The sequence below is a fragment of the Anabas testudineus genome, chromosome 7, assembly GCF_900324465.2.
Source record: "Anabas testudineus chromosome 7, fAnaTes1.2, whole genome shotgun sequence".
Taxonomy (NCBI): domain Eukaryota; kingdom Metazoa; phylum Chordata; class Actinopteri; order Anabantiformes; family Anabantidae; genus Anabas; species Anabas testudineus.
The window spans coordinates 24,162,401-24,180,458 of NC_046616.1; the positions used below are offsets into that span (position 1 = coordinate 24,162,401).

General features: G+C 38.9%; 1 protein-coding gene across 1 annotated transcript; it reads left to right on the top strand.

Moving 5' to 3' along the window:
- The first annotated feature begins 22 nt into the window (after positions 1-22).
- dnajc5ab (DnaJ (Hsp40) homolog, subfamily C, member 5ab) lies at positions 23-17,595 on the top strand. Its single transcript, XM_026367724.1, has 5 exons — positions 23-203; positions 11,275-11,457; positions 12,351-12,564; positions 12,866-13,037; positions 13,538-17,595. Exons 2-5 carry the CDS (start codon positions 11,351-11,353, stop codon positions 13,633-13,635), a joined length of 591 nt encoding a protein of 196 aa, XP_026223509.1. The 5' UTR covers positions 23-203; positions 11,275-11,350; the 3' UTR covers positions 13,636-17,595.
- Positions 17,596-18,058: the final 463 nt, after the last annotated feature.

Below are 18,058 nucleotides of genomic sequence, written 5' to 3' on the forward strand. Positions count from 1 at the left end.
GCTATCACCGGGGGCGCGCAAGGGGACAGTGGGAGGGTTTCCGCGCGCCCGCCTGACTCGGATTGACAGCTTGCACTGTGTAGCCATTAGGCTGTTAAATGGTTTAGCGGCGGAAAGGCTAGCCGAACTGGGATGCGAATATTATAAAACTTGCTTCACTTAAAAAGAAAAACAGAAGCCACCGTGTCCGGGGTTGATAAAAGGTAAGAAATACACGGCGTTAATAAGGGGGCTAACATTAGTCAGCTTAGCTGCCCTTGGATTAGTTAGCGAGCTAGATACTAGCTTTAGCTGACTTATTCAGGCATATCGCTCAGCACAGAAGGCTATGCACGGGCTAACCAACATATATGCTGTGTGTTCCTTTTATGCGGTGCCTGGAGATTATCCGCTTTAAAACGACTTGATTCTCCAGCCCGACTTGTGGTTTCTAGTTCGGTTGCTAGTCACGAACCGAGAACCCTACAGTGTGCGAGGCTAGGCGGACGGTGGTTTCAGATCCCGTGGCGTCATATCGATTACTGTGAGTTGTAAACGCGACTGTTTTAGTCAGTCTTGAGTAAAAAAAAACGTTAGTGAGAACACATTGTAGGTTAAATCCGATTTTTGCAGCTTCTTGCGTAATAAGGGGGGCAGTGTGTTTTTGATCCCAGAGCTGTCTGTCTTTGGAAATGTTAGGAGAGGCAGGTGCTGCTCTCCTTACCAGCTGATCAGTAACATTTTCACAAAACAATTTAGATAGGTCGAGACTTTGGTTGTGGCATTGTTCTAATACATATCAGTGCTTATATGAAATAGCTGGAGACGGGCTGGTATCCTTTTCTGTCAACATTTATTGTGTATATTGAGTGGCAGGTGGTGTTACAAACTGGTTGACTGTGTGGGTGTTTTACAGTGCATGCGTGCTCGTGATAGCAATTCTTGTAAACATTTCTTTATGGAAAACTTATTGTACAGTTTAGCCACATGTTTAAGGTCTGGCATTACCTGCTCTTGTAAGGTTTTTAAAAGAGTGCATCTCAGTAATGGTGATGTAGAGTATGTGCCCCCCTATTGTTTCACTTCACATATATAGTTGCATTCATGAAATAGCTTCTAGTACTAAAAATTGCCTGCATGCATTAGAATGAATACTCTTGATTGCTGAGACCAGCTGCAAAAAAAGTACTGGTAAATGAAATTACTTACAAATAACCAGTTTTTACTTGCATTTGTGCAAGAAATACTCAATACTGATAACACTAAGAAAAACATAGTGATTTCACGTAAAACCACTATCTTATACCCTTGGCAAGATGCTGCTCAGGTAAAATTGTTTTATCAACAACAGTTGATCTCTATTCACATGAGCAGGTAGCAAAGTATTTTAACAGCTATTGTAGTTCAGCTTTGGACCAGAGGTAGTTCGTGGGAGATGTCATGTTTGCCTGCATTATGTTTTCATACAGAAAGCCGTCAAGTAAATGACACCAGCATAAAACAGTATCCACTTTCCCCTCGTATTTCTCAGTGTTCTCTAGAAATGTTAATATCTGAGTCAGTTTTATTATACAGCACAAATCCAAGAAACATTTCACCAAAATATTTTATTTGTTTGAGTCAGCTGGTCTGTGTATTGCTGGAGGGGAACGTATGAGGGTGGATGATGTCATTAGTATGAGCTCTAGTACAAGCGGTCATCAGTGAGTCATGTAAAAGCCAGTCACATCAAATTAGTTTAACCTGTAGCAGTCCAGTAGTAGGTCAGATGCCAAGATTATCACTGCTGTCACATTGTAGTAGCATTGAGACATAAATGTGGTTCAGTTTCCTGGAACCCACCTTGTTTCTTTACATTTGAGAAGCTGATCTGATCTGGAAATTTTTTAGAAGTAATTATCGGGAATTGCAGCCATTTCTAAATGTAATCCTTGATTTGATTATAGATGTGTCATGTACCTAATGCAGGCAGAGATCAGCAGGTCTGGCTGAGGCTGTACAGCTTCCTGGTGTGACCATGTAACAATATGAATGTGATCATTGTCATTCTGTAAAACAGAGACTCAATTAAATTCCTCTGATTAATTAAAAGTAAAATACAAACAACTGCATTATGCTGATTTTAAACCTAAGTAGCAGCTTGATTTAGCCTTGTTTCTGCTGTGACCCTTGAAAACCTAAAATAATCCCTGAGCTGGGAGGCCTGCTTTGCCTCATTGGTATTTGTTATTGATATTTATGCCCTCACACAGAAGGAAGACTGGCTTCGTATTCAGTTGCTGACATTAGAATGAAAGGAATTGTTGACTGCTGTAGGAACTGGGCTTGACTGCTACAGGAACTGGGTTTGACTGCTGCAGGAACTGGGCTTCACACAGCAGCCACTAGAGCCAAATTTTTAAAAAGTTTTATTGTACATTGATATGACATACTATTTTCATTCAGTTCAAATGCTGCGAACAACTATCGTGTTTTATAGAAGCTGTTGTAAGAAAAAGTTGACTCTGCATATGCTTGATTGCTCCTGCAGTGTGCTTCCTCTTTCTGTAATTAAGGTGTCATGCATTTCAATGGGATGGTTTTTGAGTGTGTATACATGTTTTAACTGGGGTGTGGTTCAATCATTAATTGTTTTGTCCATAAAATTGTTACATTTGCTTGTTGCCAGAGTTGCTTGTTAAAATGTAACCTCCATTTTTTTCAATGTTTTTTTTATAATAATAGTAATTGCTGTTAAGCAAAGAGATATGGCTTTGCTTTTGGTAATTCTACAATAAAAGTGGAATAATATGGAAAAATAAACAATAGTTGTAGATGACTGGGAAGTCTTGTTAGTGTGGCTTGTATCATTTTTTTAGATGTTTTGTATGCTACAGATAACAGTTGAGTTAATGTTGAGGGTAGATATTAAATGGATGGAATTAATAGTTTAGTTTGACAGGACATATATTCTTGCAGGTGTTTTCTAATCTAAGCTAATCACACCAAAGACTGTGTACATATGCATATTTAAGACTATCAGTGTCTCACTGTGAGTAAACAAAATGGTTAAACCAGCCCTGTAGTAATCCGCAGAAGGAAGAACAGATCCTCTGAAGGAAACAGTTTTCTTTTTTAAATAGGAGACAGTGCCTTGCTGTTAACTTTGGGTCATGAGTCTTGTTATGAGTGTGTCCTCAGCCCCAACCTGAGCAAATCAGATTGGGGCTGTCATATATTCACCTTCACTTTTCTTTCTTCTGTAGCTTGAGAAGAACCGGTCCCTTCTTTCTTTCTATCACTCCATCTCTGTGTCCCAGATCCAGCTGTCTCCCCTCTGTCTGCTCCTCTCGTGCTACCTTTATCACTGAGACTCTCACACCAAACCTGTCATTCCTTTTCTCCCCGCATTTAATTTTTAACAGCTGACTCATAGTTTTAGCACTAAAACAACCAATCTTACAGATTACGTCTTTAATCCATTATGTCCTCACACAGTTCCTCCCATTGTATAGTAGCAGCATCCAGGTCCCAACTAGAACCTTTTCTACTGCACTGTTAGAATGTGTGTTTCCAGTGATGCATAGATGCTGACACACAGCTGGTTGAATGCTAGCTAATAAATTGGATTGGCCTTTCTGCATCACTGCAGCCCTGTGCCAAGACGCAGAGACTGATGAGAAGCAGGCTGTAGGGAGGTCTGTGTGCCTCAAAGTGTCTCATTTTTATACTGGCGACCTTTGCTCTAAATAACTCCTTGTCTTTCACTTTGTGATCAGTTTAATTTTGTTTCAGCATTATTTGAAGAAGTTGCTTCGTCACTCTCTTTATTATGCTAAACTGTGAATTAGCGAACAAAAGAATAAACCGGTGGCATGATCAATAGTCAAGAGTAACTAGTAACGTTTTTCTTTAAAGATAAGGCTTCATCCGGTGATTACTAAACAGCAGATGCCCTAAAGAATACCTGCAAATGTCCTAGGATAGATAAAAGCACCACAGCTAACTGTGTCATCCCCTGTCACTGTGTTAGCTTTTATCACTCGGGACGTAACGTTTCCTCAAGAAACATGCAGCATTGACACTTAAAAGCCAGTAATGACTTCATCCACACCTGTGTTATCCCTGGATGCTGAGTTTGTTAGTTTTGTCTGACAGTCAACAATGAATGAATAGTACAGTGCACTAGAACTACTACCCTGCCCTTCGTACAGGTGACAGGTGTACAGCTGTGTTTACTGTGTTCATTCATTATACTAAGCTCACCCAGCCATTCATTGATTATCAGAATGGCCAGTTTTGTGGTGTGTATGTGATGTGTGTGTTGGTGTGTGTGTGTGTGTGTGACTTGCTGAAAATGGCTGTTCTTTTAATGAAATGGATGTACAGAGGCCAAACCTCTGTAGAATGTAGAAAACATTTTCTGGCAGCTTCTCATTTCAAATTAGTGCTAATTGTGAAATGGTTAAAATGACAAACATCTCATTTCACATTAATTCTGTGGATAATGTTGGTTACAGTGCTGTCTGTAACCAGTGTCTGTACTCACCCAAGATTAAATGTGAATAAAGATGTGACCAACACAGCTGTGAATCCCCGATCTCTCAGGTATTCTTTGCTTTTGTCACTGTACATAAATAAAATAAGAGAATTTATCAGAATGGGATGAGGACCAGTGAAACTTTATCAGAAAATCCATAGTCAGTAGTACTCATCATAACATGACTAGCTGAGAAACATCTTGAGTGCGTTACGTTCTTTTGTTTATGTCTATTGTTCCTAAACGTGTGTATTGATAATTATTGATATTGGTCAAAATGAGAAAATACGGTATACCATAAGACACTACTGTACCATTTGGGGTCACTTAAAAATGTACTTTTTTCCTATGAGAACATAAATGTTTCAGCTGTGCTAACGGAGGCTTTCCTAATAATCAGTGAGCCTTTTAAATTGATAAAGTTGTGTAAAGCAGTAGTGAACACAGTGTAGGGCAGGGCAGCAGGGTGGTGTAGCGGTGAGGCAGCAGTGCTAACTGCAAGAATGCCCTGGATTTGAATCCATGGGTTGGCCGGGTGCCTTTTCTTGTGCCGTTTGCATGTTCTCCCCATGTCTGTGTGGGCTCTCGCTGGGTACTCGGGCTTTCTCACACTGTCAAAAACGCTGCTATGCACTGGCGACCTGTCCAGGGTGTACCCCACCCCCTGCCCAGTGACAGCTAGGATAGGCTCCAGCATTCCTGCAACCCTTCAAAGGAAAAGCAGTTAAGAAAGTGATGGATCAATAGTTGGAACACAGGATTCTATTCCATTAAAAGAACAGCCATTTCCAGGTACTATAGTCACATACAACAATTAAAGTTCCCATATTATGCAAAACTTTTTGTTGCATGAAGACACACGTTGTTGTTATGAAGTGCACTCCTTCCTTTTTTTTTTTTTTTTTTTTTTTACCTTTTCCCTGAGTGATCCATTTAGAGTCCTTGCACAAAATGACATATTGTCGAGTGTCAGGGATCCAATCTCTGCTCAGGCTTGGTCCAAACAACACTGGTCCATGAGAACCTCAACTTGTCGGTTTTTAACAAAAAGACCCCAAATCTTTGAACAGTGGTGCATTTTTGGGAAATTAGCCTAGCTCAGTTTGACAAATTTCTTAAAATCTGTAAAGTTACTCTATTTAATGATTATTACATAGACATTTAATATAATCTGAAACAAAGACATGTTTTCAGTTAATTATTATGATAGTTTTATGTTATTTGTCATTTTATTTATCTGAAGACCACTTTGGGTAATATCTGAGCAGATAGGAACTAGAGAGGATGTGAGATTTTGTGTATGAAACAAGGGATGCTGAAGCAATGATTGCACTACTAACGTGACAAGTGATAAAGAAGACAGGGAAAGAATGAGGGAAGAGGAGAAGAGTGATGGCGAAGGAGGATAATGGCTGAATGTACCAAACATGTGGATTTATTTGGTGTTTATACTTCTGTCTCTGTCTCTGATGACTAACTGACAGCAAACCTTTCTTTATGTGTCTGTAGTGCAGTGTTTGAGGAGATGTGTTGTGTTTTGTGTTGTAGACAGACGTTCATTGAGAGCAGTTCACATCTGGGGATAGAAAGCAGGCTGTTTGTGTTTATAATTGGTAATGTGAGTGATGTCCATATGTTGGTGCTAAGGGTCTGCAGATGATAACAAAGCTTTCCAAGTAAAAGGAAAAGACATACTGGCAGCACAGAGGTCCAGCACCGATAGTTGTGATAGTGTACTGTGACAAGCAGCAGCCCAGACCACAGTTTGTGTTGTTCAGTATTTATGTTTTAAATTTGTTAAAAATATATGTATTTGTGTGCAGGCATCAGAATTTGTACTGTCTATATTTAATTTTCATACAGTATAACACAAAGCTGCGTGTGTGTGCGCATGCATGTGTGGGTGTGTGTATGTGTGTGTATGTGTGTGTGCAAGGGGTTTGTGTATGTGTGTGTGCATGGGTGTGTTTGCGTGCAGAAAGCAACTGTTGGCTCATGCAGTCAATAATACTGACTAATGATCTATGTCTTCTGCGCTGGGCGACAATTAGAGGAACCAAAACATTAAGAATAAATTAGCATAGTCATGCAAAAGATTGGTGTTTTACTGTATCAGCAGTATAAACGTAGTATACAAATATGGAACTTTAAGGTGCCTTAAAGAGAAATTTCACTCCAAAACATTTTGCACTGTTACTGTATGTACTGCTGTACGCTGTTCATAACCAGCAAATTCGGCAGAAAATCTTTCTACTTGATCCACATTGATGAAACAAGGAAGCTGCAGGCATAAGGAAGTTATTAGTAATTTTTGTGTGCATGCAGTGCAGTAATAGTAGATATAAGAAGCAAAGACGTGGCCCACACAACAAACATCTGCTCTGCATGTGGTTTGGAAGGTGGAACTTCCTCTTGGAATCAGTTTTGGACCTGTATTAAGATTGATCAAGTGCCTCTTCAGATTTGTGGTATGTTTTCCTGTTGTTGTTTCTTCTTGATTTTGTCACATAACTGTGTTATGTGACAACATGTGTCACATGCATAGGCTCCTGTACTATATGTACTGACAAAGGTAGTAGCTCACTGAGTGTTGTTGGAAAGGAGCACTGGTGTTTAGTGAACCTTCCCTAGATAAACAGAGGTTTTTACGTGCCTGAAAGTGAGGAGACACTTCCTGGAGGAGACATTACTTCAGGAATGAGATTTAACTGGGTGTGATTGTTTACCTGAGGTTATACTCTGCACTGTAGTATGGCTATTATGTTGATACAGCATTGGTGTAGTTTAGTCATGACAGGTTCTTGTGTAGTTACGATTAAACACTTGTCAGTGCTATATATGGAAATTGTCACACAAGCAGCAGAAAGCAAAAATCTTTAGACACCAGATAGAGCCAGATCATCAGTAACAAAGTACCTTGTTCATTTTAAATATTTTGCATCAAACATGGGTTTTAGTATAGTGTTGTGATGGAACACAGAGGTAAACATGACCTTGCCCAAACTTTGACGTCATCAAATTACAAACAATCAAATTTTGAGTTTCAGAATTTAATATGTTGTTTTGTATTATTTTTAAGCAAATATATATATATATATATATATATATATATATATATATATATACACATATATATACACTACAGTACTACGTGAAGTTGGGCCCACATCGCTTTTTTGGGCTGGGCCCAGCCAGGTCCTATCGACAAGCCTGCATGCCCCAGCACCAGGCCTGGCTCCAGGATCCCCGGTGACAGCAATCCAGGCGACATAGGAGTCCTTGTTTTATTTCTATTCATTTAGGGCTTGTAAACTGCTCATCATCTGGCCCGTCGTCTTTGACTTGTTTACCTTAGGGAAACCGTACCAGGGGCTTTAAGCCCCCGACAACATAGCTCCTTGGGCCTCTCGGGCACACACACCACTCCACCACTATAAGATGGCAGTTTAAATAGGGGTCTGATAACCCATCTGTTCAGAAAGTGTGAGCTTACAGTGTAACGTCTCATGTTGTAGCAGTTCTTATGACTATATACAGTATAGCCTACTCTTACTTGTTAGTTTAGGGATTTACCTGCAGTTGGACAGCTTCTGAACCTAAATGAAAGAAATAGAGAAATGCCACGTCAATTTTTTGACTCCAACCCAAAATAAATATGAAGCAGTGTGAGTCTGGACTAGAATTTATGGCTCAGTGAAAATGCTACAATGGATAAAATGTAGTACAACTAAAAATAAATGTGTGGAAGCGCGTGTTAAGTCACACAGACCATATGCTGTTACTCTCATGACTGTGTGTGTTAATTCTTTATTCCTGTGGTTGGCCAATTTGGCTTTCAGCCCATTTAACAAGACAACATCTCATTGGCTGCACAGCACAGCTAGACAGAGTTCTCAGTTTACTCACTGGTTGGATTACTGTGGTAACTGGCTGTGATTTTTCACCATAGACACACATACTGTACTCAGACACACAAGCACAGTCTCACAGTATGTTGATAATCCCTGGAGTATGGATGAACTGTCCTAATTAGTTAAATCCGGTCATGTGGCAGGTTTATCTGAGTGTTGATTCGGTGTCATTGTTGAAGCATTGCAGGGTTGCCATTTGGAACCATATACCACTTTAAAGAGATTAATGGCTGACTCCCATTCTATGGCCAAATAGGACACAGGTCTGTACTCAGTCTTAATCTACATTAGGCGTTCTTAAGATTATTCATGTATGTTTAAGTTACTAGCCATAATCTGCTAAATTTGGCCTCCTGCTACTCACTTCCATCGAGGTCTGGTGTGAAGATGATGTGCAGATTATTGTCCTGGTATTAGTTTAGCCACGTCCAGTGTCTGTGTTGGTGGATTGGCCTAGTGTGGTATTCTCTAAGCCTGCAACCCCCATACACATGCTGTGTCACAGAATTCTACTGTATTAACCAGGGATTTGTTAAAATTCAAAGGATGAGAAGTGGATTTCCTTCAGGACTTAAAAAACATAAATCAATTGCCTTAAGAACACATAAACATTTATTTATTTTTATCCAAAGCGACTTACGGGGGTAGGCAGGGTAAGTGTAAGGAGGTCTTACCTAAGGACCCCTACTGGAGGTAGGCCACAGCTGGGATTCGAACCACAGTCTTCGACTTTAAAAGACATCAAAAAGTTTCTACATACTGCCAAATTTTCATGGCTTCATAATGACACAGCAATGTTAAGTAAATTAAAGTATTTTTAGTTTATGTTATTATATTATATATATATATTATAATATACAAATTATATTTTGTATATTGTATATTCTCGGCAGTAACGACTGCTTGAAGTCAGATGCCAGTTGCTGGGTAGCTTCTCAGATGATACTCTGTCCTCCTTAAAACAGCCAGGCATAGACATTACTGCGGTGTAACAATGTAAGTAGTTGTCATGCAGTGTGAATTTCACAATGGTTACCGCCACTTCCTTAATCAGTGTTGCAGTTAATCATTCACAACAGTTCCAGTCCTCAGATAAAGTATTTGAACACCAAGGCCCAATTAATTGGGATTACAGTCAAGACATTTGGATTTGGGATCCAAGATGAATATGAGACATGAAGGTAAGATTTACAGGGAAACTGGACATGGACATCAGACACATGCCTAGAAACAACGAAACAAGAAACAAGGAGCATGGGGGAAGGCCGAGGTTGCACATGGGAAACAAAGTGCTTCTACTGGTTCAGCAACTAAGCAGATATGAATCAAACATTTGTGATTTGTAAGTTGTCAGAAGCCTGAACCATGTGATACCAATCCATACTGTTGATAATGAAAGGATTTATGCAATTGTTAAAAAACACACCCACTTAACCCACTTAGTTGGTTTAGTGTAGCATTTGATGATTTATTTGTTATCACTGTGTTTGAACTCCTCTCAAGACTGTTTGCTGTGACTTGTGACCAAAAAAGATATAGTTGGTATTATTGTCATATGGTCGTTTATATCGTAAAATACATGCATATAGTTATCCATCCGTATCACCCACCACTATGTGGTAGCATCTTGTTTGCTACAGCTCCCACGTAGTGGACATACTCGGACCTTGGGAGGTGCATTCAGGATAGATTCTAAATCTCTTTGCCTTATGCACACACCTGACTGGCTGTGCAACATATCTAGGTAAATCCCACAACATCATGTTAGCAAAGTCAGTCACAATCTGGCTTTTCACTTGAAAACTATATGGTATACCGAGCATTATTCTGTCTTCTTCATGGCTTCCTGTTAAGTTCTTCCACTTAATAATCTGGTGGCATGCCCTTTTTTTTATGTCAACTATGTTTTCACAGGAGCAGCATTTACACAAGAGCTACCTCTCATGTAGTGCTGTACAGATGCCCCTGACTAAAGTGTACAACCTTCAACCAACCTCCAGCTCTCAAGTTTCACAAACATTCAGCCCTAATGAACTCAGTTAAAATATCCTATACCTAAAAGCAACTAGTGGCATTTAGTGACTCAGTGAAACTATAGCATTGGACTCTGGTCAGCCAAAATGCACCTTATTGTAACGTACGCTGCCCATCCTGAAACATATGATTATAGCACGCATTTGCGGTGGCATCATTTTGATAAGATTCTGCAATATCACAGCATTCAAAGTCTTTTCCAGCAAATCCCATAGATCTTTAGAGAGGTTAAGGTCAGGACTGTCTGGTGGCCAATCCATGTGTGAAAATGATGTGTCATGCTCCCTGAACCCAGTCACAGTTTGAGCCCGATGAATCCTGGCATTGTCATCTTGGAATATGTCCGTGCCATCAGGGAAGAAAAAATCCATTGATGGAATAACCTGGTCATTCAGTATATTCAGGTAGTCAGCTGACATCTTTTTTTGGGCCCATAACATGCTGAACCTAGACTTGACCAACTGCAGGAACCCCCTATGACCATCTTCCATTCTGAACCCAGTTTCAGTAGTTCCATCAATCTCCTTAGATGTTTTCTTTGCTTGATTCAGGCCATTAATTTGACCCTTCTAAAACAGATTAACATATTTTCCATGACCACAGGATGTGTCTTCTGGCATGGTTGTGTAATAAATGATAAGCTACTCACTGAATCAGTTAGGGTTAAATAACTCGTTGCTAGCTTTTGCTAGGATTATTTTGATAAATTGTTTTTGTATATAAGAGAATGTGTGCAAGAAGGATGGTTTTCATGGAAGGAATAAAAAGCTAATATTTTTTATTTAAGCTTCTAGCTCATCAGCTTTCCTTGTTTGTCTTTCTGTCTGACAGGTGAGAGGGCGAGTGAGTGAGTGAGGGAGCGAGCGAGTGAGGGAAGAATCGAGAGAGAGAGAGAGAGAGAGAGACCATGGATCATCAGAGACAGAGAACTCTCTCCACATCAGGAGAATCATTGTACGCTGTGCTGGGAGTAGACAAGAATGCCACGACAGAGGACATCAAGAAATGTTACAGGTATACGTAACAAGAATGTTTCAATGTAGTTCTAAACTGTAGAGAGAGTGTCTGTCTTTATGATGATGTGTGATGTTGTCATCACTAGAGGGAGTCATATGCCACTGACCAACTTCTTAAAGGGTTAGGGCGGTTGTAATGAGTGTGAAGTGGGACTTCTTGTCACTCTTCTAGCATTTACCCTGCAAATGTATCTCAAAATACATATAATAATGATAAAATATATATAAAATAATATAAAATAAATATACTTGGTTACTTACCACAGTTGGGGATGGCTGTGGCTCAATAGGTAGAGCAGTTGATTGTGTAGAGCAGTTGATTGCCAATCATAGGATTGGTGGTTCAATTCCCGGCTGCCACGTCACATGCCAAAGTGTCCTTGGGCAAGATACTGAACCCCAAGTTGCCCCCGGTGAGTCAGGTCAGCTGCATAGCAGCTCTGCCATCGGTGTGTGAATGTGTGTAAAGCGCTTTGAGTACCAACTAGGTAGAAAAGCGGTATATAAGTGCAGACCATTTATATTTAACACCATATTAGATTATACTTTAAAGATAATTTATACATTTTCGATTTTTAAATTTGTCTTCTGGAGTGTTTTTTTGTTTTTTAATTACTACACAGTTTTATGTAAATTAGCGAATTCTCTATTCAGAGAATAGATATGTTATAGATAACATGAGGAAAAAACAATTGGGGTTATTCTTTATCTGTTTTGGTCTTTATATCTACTACTACTACTACTACCTTCTACTAGACTGATGTATTTCTCCAAAATATATATTTTGAACAACAGCTAACGATCTCTGGGGTTATGTTACTTCAAATCTTGAAACAGTTTGACTAAATAATCTGAACCAGAGCTAAATTCCATTTGTTCTTTCTTTTACAGGAAGCTGGCTTTGAAGTTCCACCCAGATAAGAACCCAGACAACCCAGATGCAGCCGAAAAGTTCAAGGAAATAAACAACGCTCACACCATCCTGAGCGATGCCACCAAGAAAAACATCTACGACAAATACGGCTCGCTGGGGCTTTACGTTGCAGAACAGTTTGGAGAAGAGAATGTCAACACATACTTTGTTCTATCCAGCTGGTGGGCCAAGGTAGGATGGACAGTCAAGGACAGAGATTGTCGTGCTAAACACATGCATAGTGTGCACTGATCTTATTTCTTGTCTTCTTACAATGTTAATACTTTCCACGTTTTGATGTAAGTAGTTCTTACAAGAAACTGACCAACCCGCATGTCTTTATCCTAAAAAAACTTTTCACATACTGTAGGTAGATAATATAGGTGTAGCACAGGATAATACAGGACAGGTGATTTACTGGCTATCTCACTCCCTCTGCCCTGCCTACTCGTCAGTTATTCACATCTCTCTGTCTCCCGTTTTCGTCCCACAGGCCTTGTTTGTCTTCTGCTGCCTGGCCACAGGTTGTTATTTCTGCTGTTGCCTGTGTTGCTGCTGTAACTGTTGCTGTGGTAAATGTAAACCTCGGCCACCCATGGACCAGGAGCCTGAGTTCTATGTCTCCCCCGAGGACCTGGAGGCCCAGATGACCGCTGAAGAGAGAGGTAAGGACAGGGAAAGAAAGACAGAACTTTACCTGTTGACAATAGTCAAGTCTCAGTAAGGTTCCCCCACCATACCACTTATTCATGCTACACCTTAAAGTGTCCTTCGACAAAACACTGAGCAGCAGCACAACTGTCCAACAATAATTTCCCATTGGTAAATGGGATATATCACTGACGTATATATTTTACTGTATGGAGACATACTGTATATAAACAATCCAGACATACTGAGCAGTCCTCAAGGGCATTTTTTGTAATATAAATCACTGTACCTACATAATAAATTCTACATTTTCCATAGAGTTTTGTTGTCACATGGTAACCATACAAGTGACTTTCATTCATTATGATTACAGAAGGCAGGGAAGTTAGTACATTGCTTATTTCTTAAAGACTACAAAGTTTTCCGTCATTCCCTGACATCTCCTTTTTAACAGTCAGTTACATATCACAGTAAAATATTTTGTTGCTTTTTCATGTGTGTGTCTTCTCCCTAGATGGTGCTGAGCCCATCGTGATGCAGCCATCTTCTGCCACAGAAACCACCCAACTCACCTCTGATCCCCACCAAAGCTACAGGACCGATTCATACTAGATACAAAAAAACACACACAAACACACACACACACACACACACACACACACAGATCTCACAATGTGACCGTCAACCACAGCTTCATTGGTAACAACCAGTGATTCACACCTCAGCCACAGTACTAATGAACATTCTCAGCACTTTCCCGTCTGTTGATCTTCTATTGATCGTCTATTTTCCCATCATCCACAGCAGTAATTAATAATTCTTCACACGCACACCTACACACCAGCAAATAACACAAACCATCACCCTCTCTAAATTTCAAATTGAGGTCGGGTGACAGAAGAGAAAGAAAGAAAACATGGTGGAAGAAAAATAGAGAAACAAACACTGAGCAGTTTTAACACTGGTTAGACTCAATGCAGATGTTGCCTGTTGACACTCCCATTAGAGGACCATTAATGATAATATAAAATCTGTCAGATATTCATCTGTCACACGCAGTCAGACATACCGAGAGAGAATTACAAGGTTTCAGTCCTGACTTTGCTAAAATGTAGAGAGGTGTCTACAGACTACAGAATAGATGTAACATGGTTTTACCTGTAAGAGACGCAGAAATTATTTATTGATCTCCATATTTCAGAGTAGTCCAAAATAATGAGTGAGTGGTAACAGAGAAAACTGATAACCTGGAAAATTACAGCTCACTAATTGTATAATCATTATCCAGTAACTGTTTCACTAATTCACTGTTTCACAATTCTAATTATAATTACAATATGTAAAACTATTTTGACAATATATTTACCTTGAAATCTGTGAACTATTAAGACAGTATTTCACCCAATTAGTGTGAAAGTAACAAGCAAAACAAGCAAATATGCTAATAATGAACCATCATTTTATTGAAAATAAGGCTTTATAAATGTACTTTTAACATTTGACATTTAAATAATTCATATATATATTACCGTAATCAGTTTCTGATTTTTTTTTCATTGGTAGTTGGGTGAAATTCTCTTAGTAGTGCACAAATTATAAATAATTCTATTACAATTTCACATGCGTTTCACACTAAATGCTAACAGTTTTGTCACACCTGTGGCCACATTTCCAAGTAATTATATGAAAATGTCAAACATTTAAATTGTGGGACAGTTACTGTGTGATTATGATTTAATAGGTGAGCTGTAATTTAGGTTAGAAATGATGCTGTCAAACGTGTTTGCAAGAGCAGGCAACTAAATGAAAGGAAATCTCCTAATGGCCGATGAAGAATGATGAGCTGTGGAACCATGTTGGCAGTTGTGCTTGACTCACTACAACTAAATGATTTTCACCTGTTATGGTTCTACATCATTTTTCTAACTGTGCTATTGTGAGCGTGACACACTGAGGAGCACTTGCTCTGCTCTACAAGCGTTTACTTTTCAGTAATTGTTATTTTGTTACAAAAAGAGGAACTGGATGGTATATCGTCTTTCTACTTCTTTCTAATTAGGCACTCAGACTTTAGTTTCTGCTGTCAGATGAGAAACGAGACGCCTCTTTTTAGCTTGCTGGGAAACACGTGCGGCAGCTTCTCTTCCAGCTCTGCGCTGGATAGAAATAGGTCAGTGAGGAGCTAGCAGGACTGGGTGGGGGTGGACATGTTTATTTTTTCTCAGTACCCTCCTGAACATTGCCCCCAGTCCCTGTCAGCATGTTGAGGGCAGCTCACAAAATCTAGTAGGATGCATTTACGTAGTGCAGTAATTGTAAGTTTTCTCCATTGTGCCTGCATTTTGGCAGAACAATGACCTTTCCACTCTTTAGCAGGCTTCACTTCAGCTTTCTCTGTGAGCCAGTACAGTAATGCTGCAGGATTAACCAGCTGAAACTGTCTTCACTAAGGCTGCGCTGGAAACCTGCAGCTGCTGGGACTGAATCTTAACAAGCTTTGGCATGTGTGACCATGACTGAATAGATAGCTGGAACTCAACACCTCCCAGTAGACAGATAATACTGCTGAATGTTTCTCTGCTCCATCATGGATCCTTTGCGACTCTATGAAAGTCCTCTGTTCTGCTTATTGACAAAACATTGACATTGATTTGGTTTCTTGTCTGTAGCAGTAATTGGTCACATTACTTGGAATGAAGTGTACACCAGTACTAGTACTCCATGGTGGCTGTACTGCAGTTCTCCTATGTCCTCTCCTTCACTTCTTTGTTCGTTCACACTGAGGCCTGTGTGTACGTGTGCTGTGGAAGTCATATAGTCCAGTGTTACAGAGTCAGTAAAGACACAAGTACAAACAGAAGAACACACACACACACACACACACACTGTCGAACCCCTTTCTTTGTTTTTTCTTTGTTTCTTTTCCCCCCTTTTATTTTTCTTTTTTAGTTTTGTAGAAAAGCAAAAATGCTGCACATGTCGTATAAACTGTATGTTTAGATTTTCACTGTCATTTGTGTGAGTACTTTGGATTTTTTTGTTTTTGTTTGTCTCATAGTTGATGCTTTTCTTTGTCTTTCTTTTTCTTGTTTATGTTGTTAATGAAGGGAAGATGATATCCAAAGTCTTATTTGTTTATGTAGCAGAGGTTCTGTAGGTTCTACAGTTCTCTTAGTAACAGTTTACAACAATCTGAACATAATTTTCCTCTTTTTAGCAACTTACTCTAGCTCTACTACAGTAGAAATATGGTTTCAACCATGTTATACATCATTTTGTGTTCACATTTTTATTCTGGGACTCTATTGGACTATTGATAATTCCAAAAACTATTCATTTTACAATGGTTAGAATGGGTCTTCATGCAGAACTTCTTCTCGTCCTCTGCTTGAAGCAGTTTGTTTTATCTCCATTCATTTCACACCCAAAAAACATTTTCTCTGTAAACACAAAGTAGAGCTAATCCCGAGAACAGTGGTGGAAGAACGTTACTGTCAGCCTGAGGAAACTGTCCATTAGTGGACAGAATATAACGAGATGCTAAATGTTCCACTCATATGTTTCAGGACTGATATTGTTTAATGTGGTCATATCTCATCACTACATCATAATATGGCCCATTTAATATTACACTGAACCAAACGGGTTGATTTAGTCACAAAATATTCTTTTGATTGCTCAAACACAGACTTGTTATGTATTCATACATATCACGAGAAAGTGCAATAAAAGCTAAATTAGTCTATTCCATTTCTGTCCTCCACTTCCAGATTTCCAAGCTCAGTTTTAAGAGTTAATAATAAATCAATAATAAAAAAGTCCTAAACGTGTGTGACGAGAATAATAAAATGGAACTAAATCAAGTTCTTCAACAGCAAATTCTCATTCTTAAATCAGCACAAATGAGGGTTAATGTGTGAACAGATTGATTATGTCTGATTTTATATCCTTGTTTAGTTTTGGTTTGTCTTCCAGTTTTAAATGTGCGTATCCAGTCCAACACTGGATTTCAAGGCTCTTTTAAAAGCTTTTTATGGAACCTGCAGATGTTGTGTTGTAACTAAATGTATGTTCACTTGATTAGTTTGTGTGCTTCATGTCATCGGGTCACTGACCACTGAAATGCTGCACTGTTAAAGCCAACTTACTCATTTAGTTTTCCTCACTTCGCTCTATTGACCAAACATGTCAGTGAAATGAATCTGGTGTCAAGGAACTGTCACTGTTCGACATAAAACTACGACATAAATAACAAGAACTGATGTAATTGTGGAAAATAGTGACCGGATGAGAAGAATATTGAAGCATTCTTTTATTTTTGTTATGTTTTTAAGAATTGATTCATCACTAGCTGGTATGTCAAAGGGATGTATAGAATTTTAGATGTGGGCCATTTTGACAATAAAGTGCCAAGATGGCAGATCTGCTGTATGTACACACAGTGGCACATAGAGACATAGATTATTTCTGTTTTTAGCATGGACTGGTAATATTTGCGTCTGTCAGAAAGGCGGATGGAAAAATGAAGTGTCTGATGTACTATTGTAAAATAAATGTTTTTGATGCTTCAGAGCCTCTTCTCACTGAGTTTCTTTGATTACAATGTTGTAAGGCTTATATCTAAACCTTAAATTCTGTTCATGGGTAAAGATATTGTGAATTAGTACACTGCAAATTGATTATGCATAATCTAACAGCACAAATTTATGACGTATCTTTTACTTGTAATACAGATATTATAGTATTAAGTAGTCATTAATGACTATGTGATAATAATGTCACATGTAAACTAATTCCCAATTGAAGCGAATAAACAGCAACACATATTTGGCAAAATGTCTCAACTATTATTTATGTATTAGTGATGTTTTGTTTTTTGTTCTGTACTTTTGTAACCATAGAATAACGCATCTAGACTTCTAATCAGCCTTTAAATTTGTAATAACTGGCTGTGTGACTGAATTTACTTTAAAGTAAAATGTGACAACACTGTGAGGTTCATTTTACCAGTGTCTTATAAATGAATGTGGTAATA

Excerpts from the sequence above, each read along its gene's own strand:
- dnajc5ab (XM_026367724.1), top strand. The coding sequence starts at position 11,351 with ATGGATCATCAGAGACAGAGAACTCTCTCCACATCAGGAGAATCATTG. Across the intron at positions 12,565-12,865 it reads TATCCAGCTGGTGGGCCAAG|GCCTTGTTTGTCTTCTGCTG; the intron begins GTAGGATGGACA and ends TTCGTCCCACAG. Across the intron at positions 13,038-13,537 it reads GATGACCGCTGAAGAGAGAG|ATGGTGCTGAGCCCATCGTG; the intron begins GTAAGGACAGGG and ends TCTTCTCCCTAG.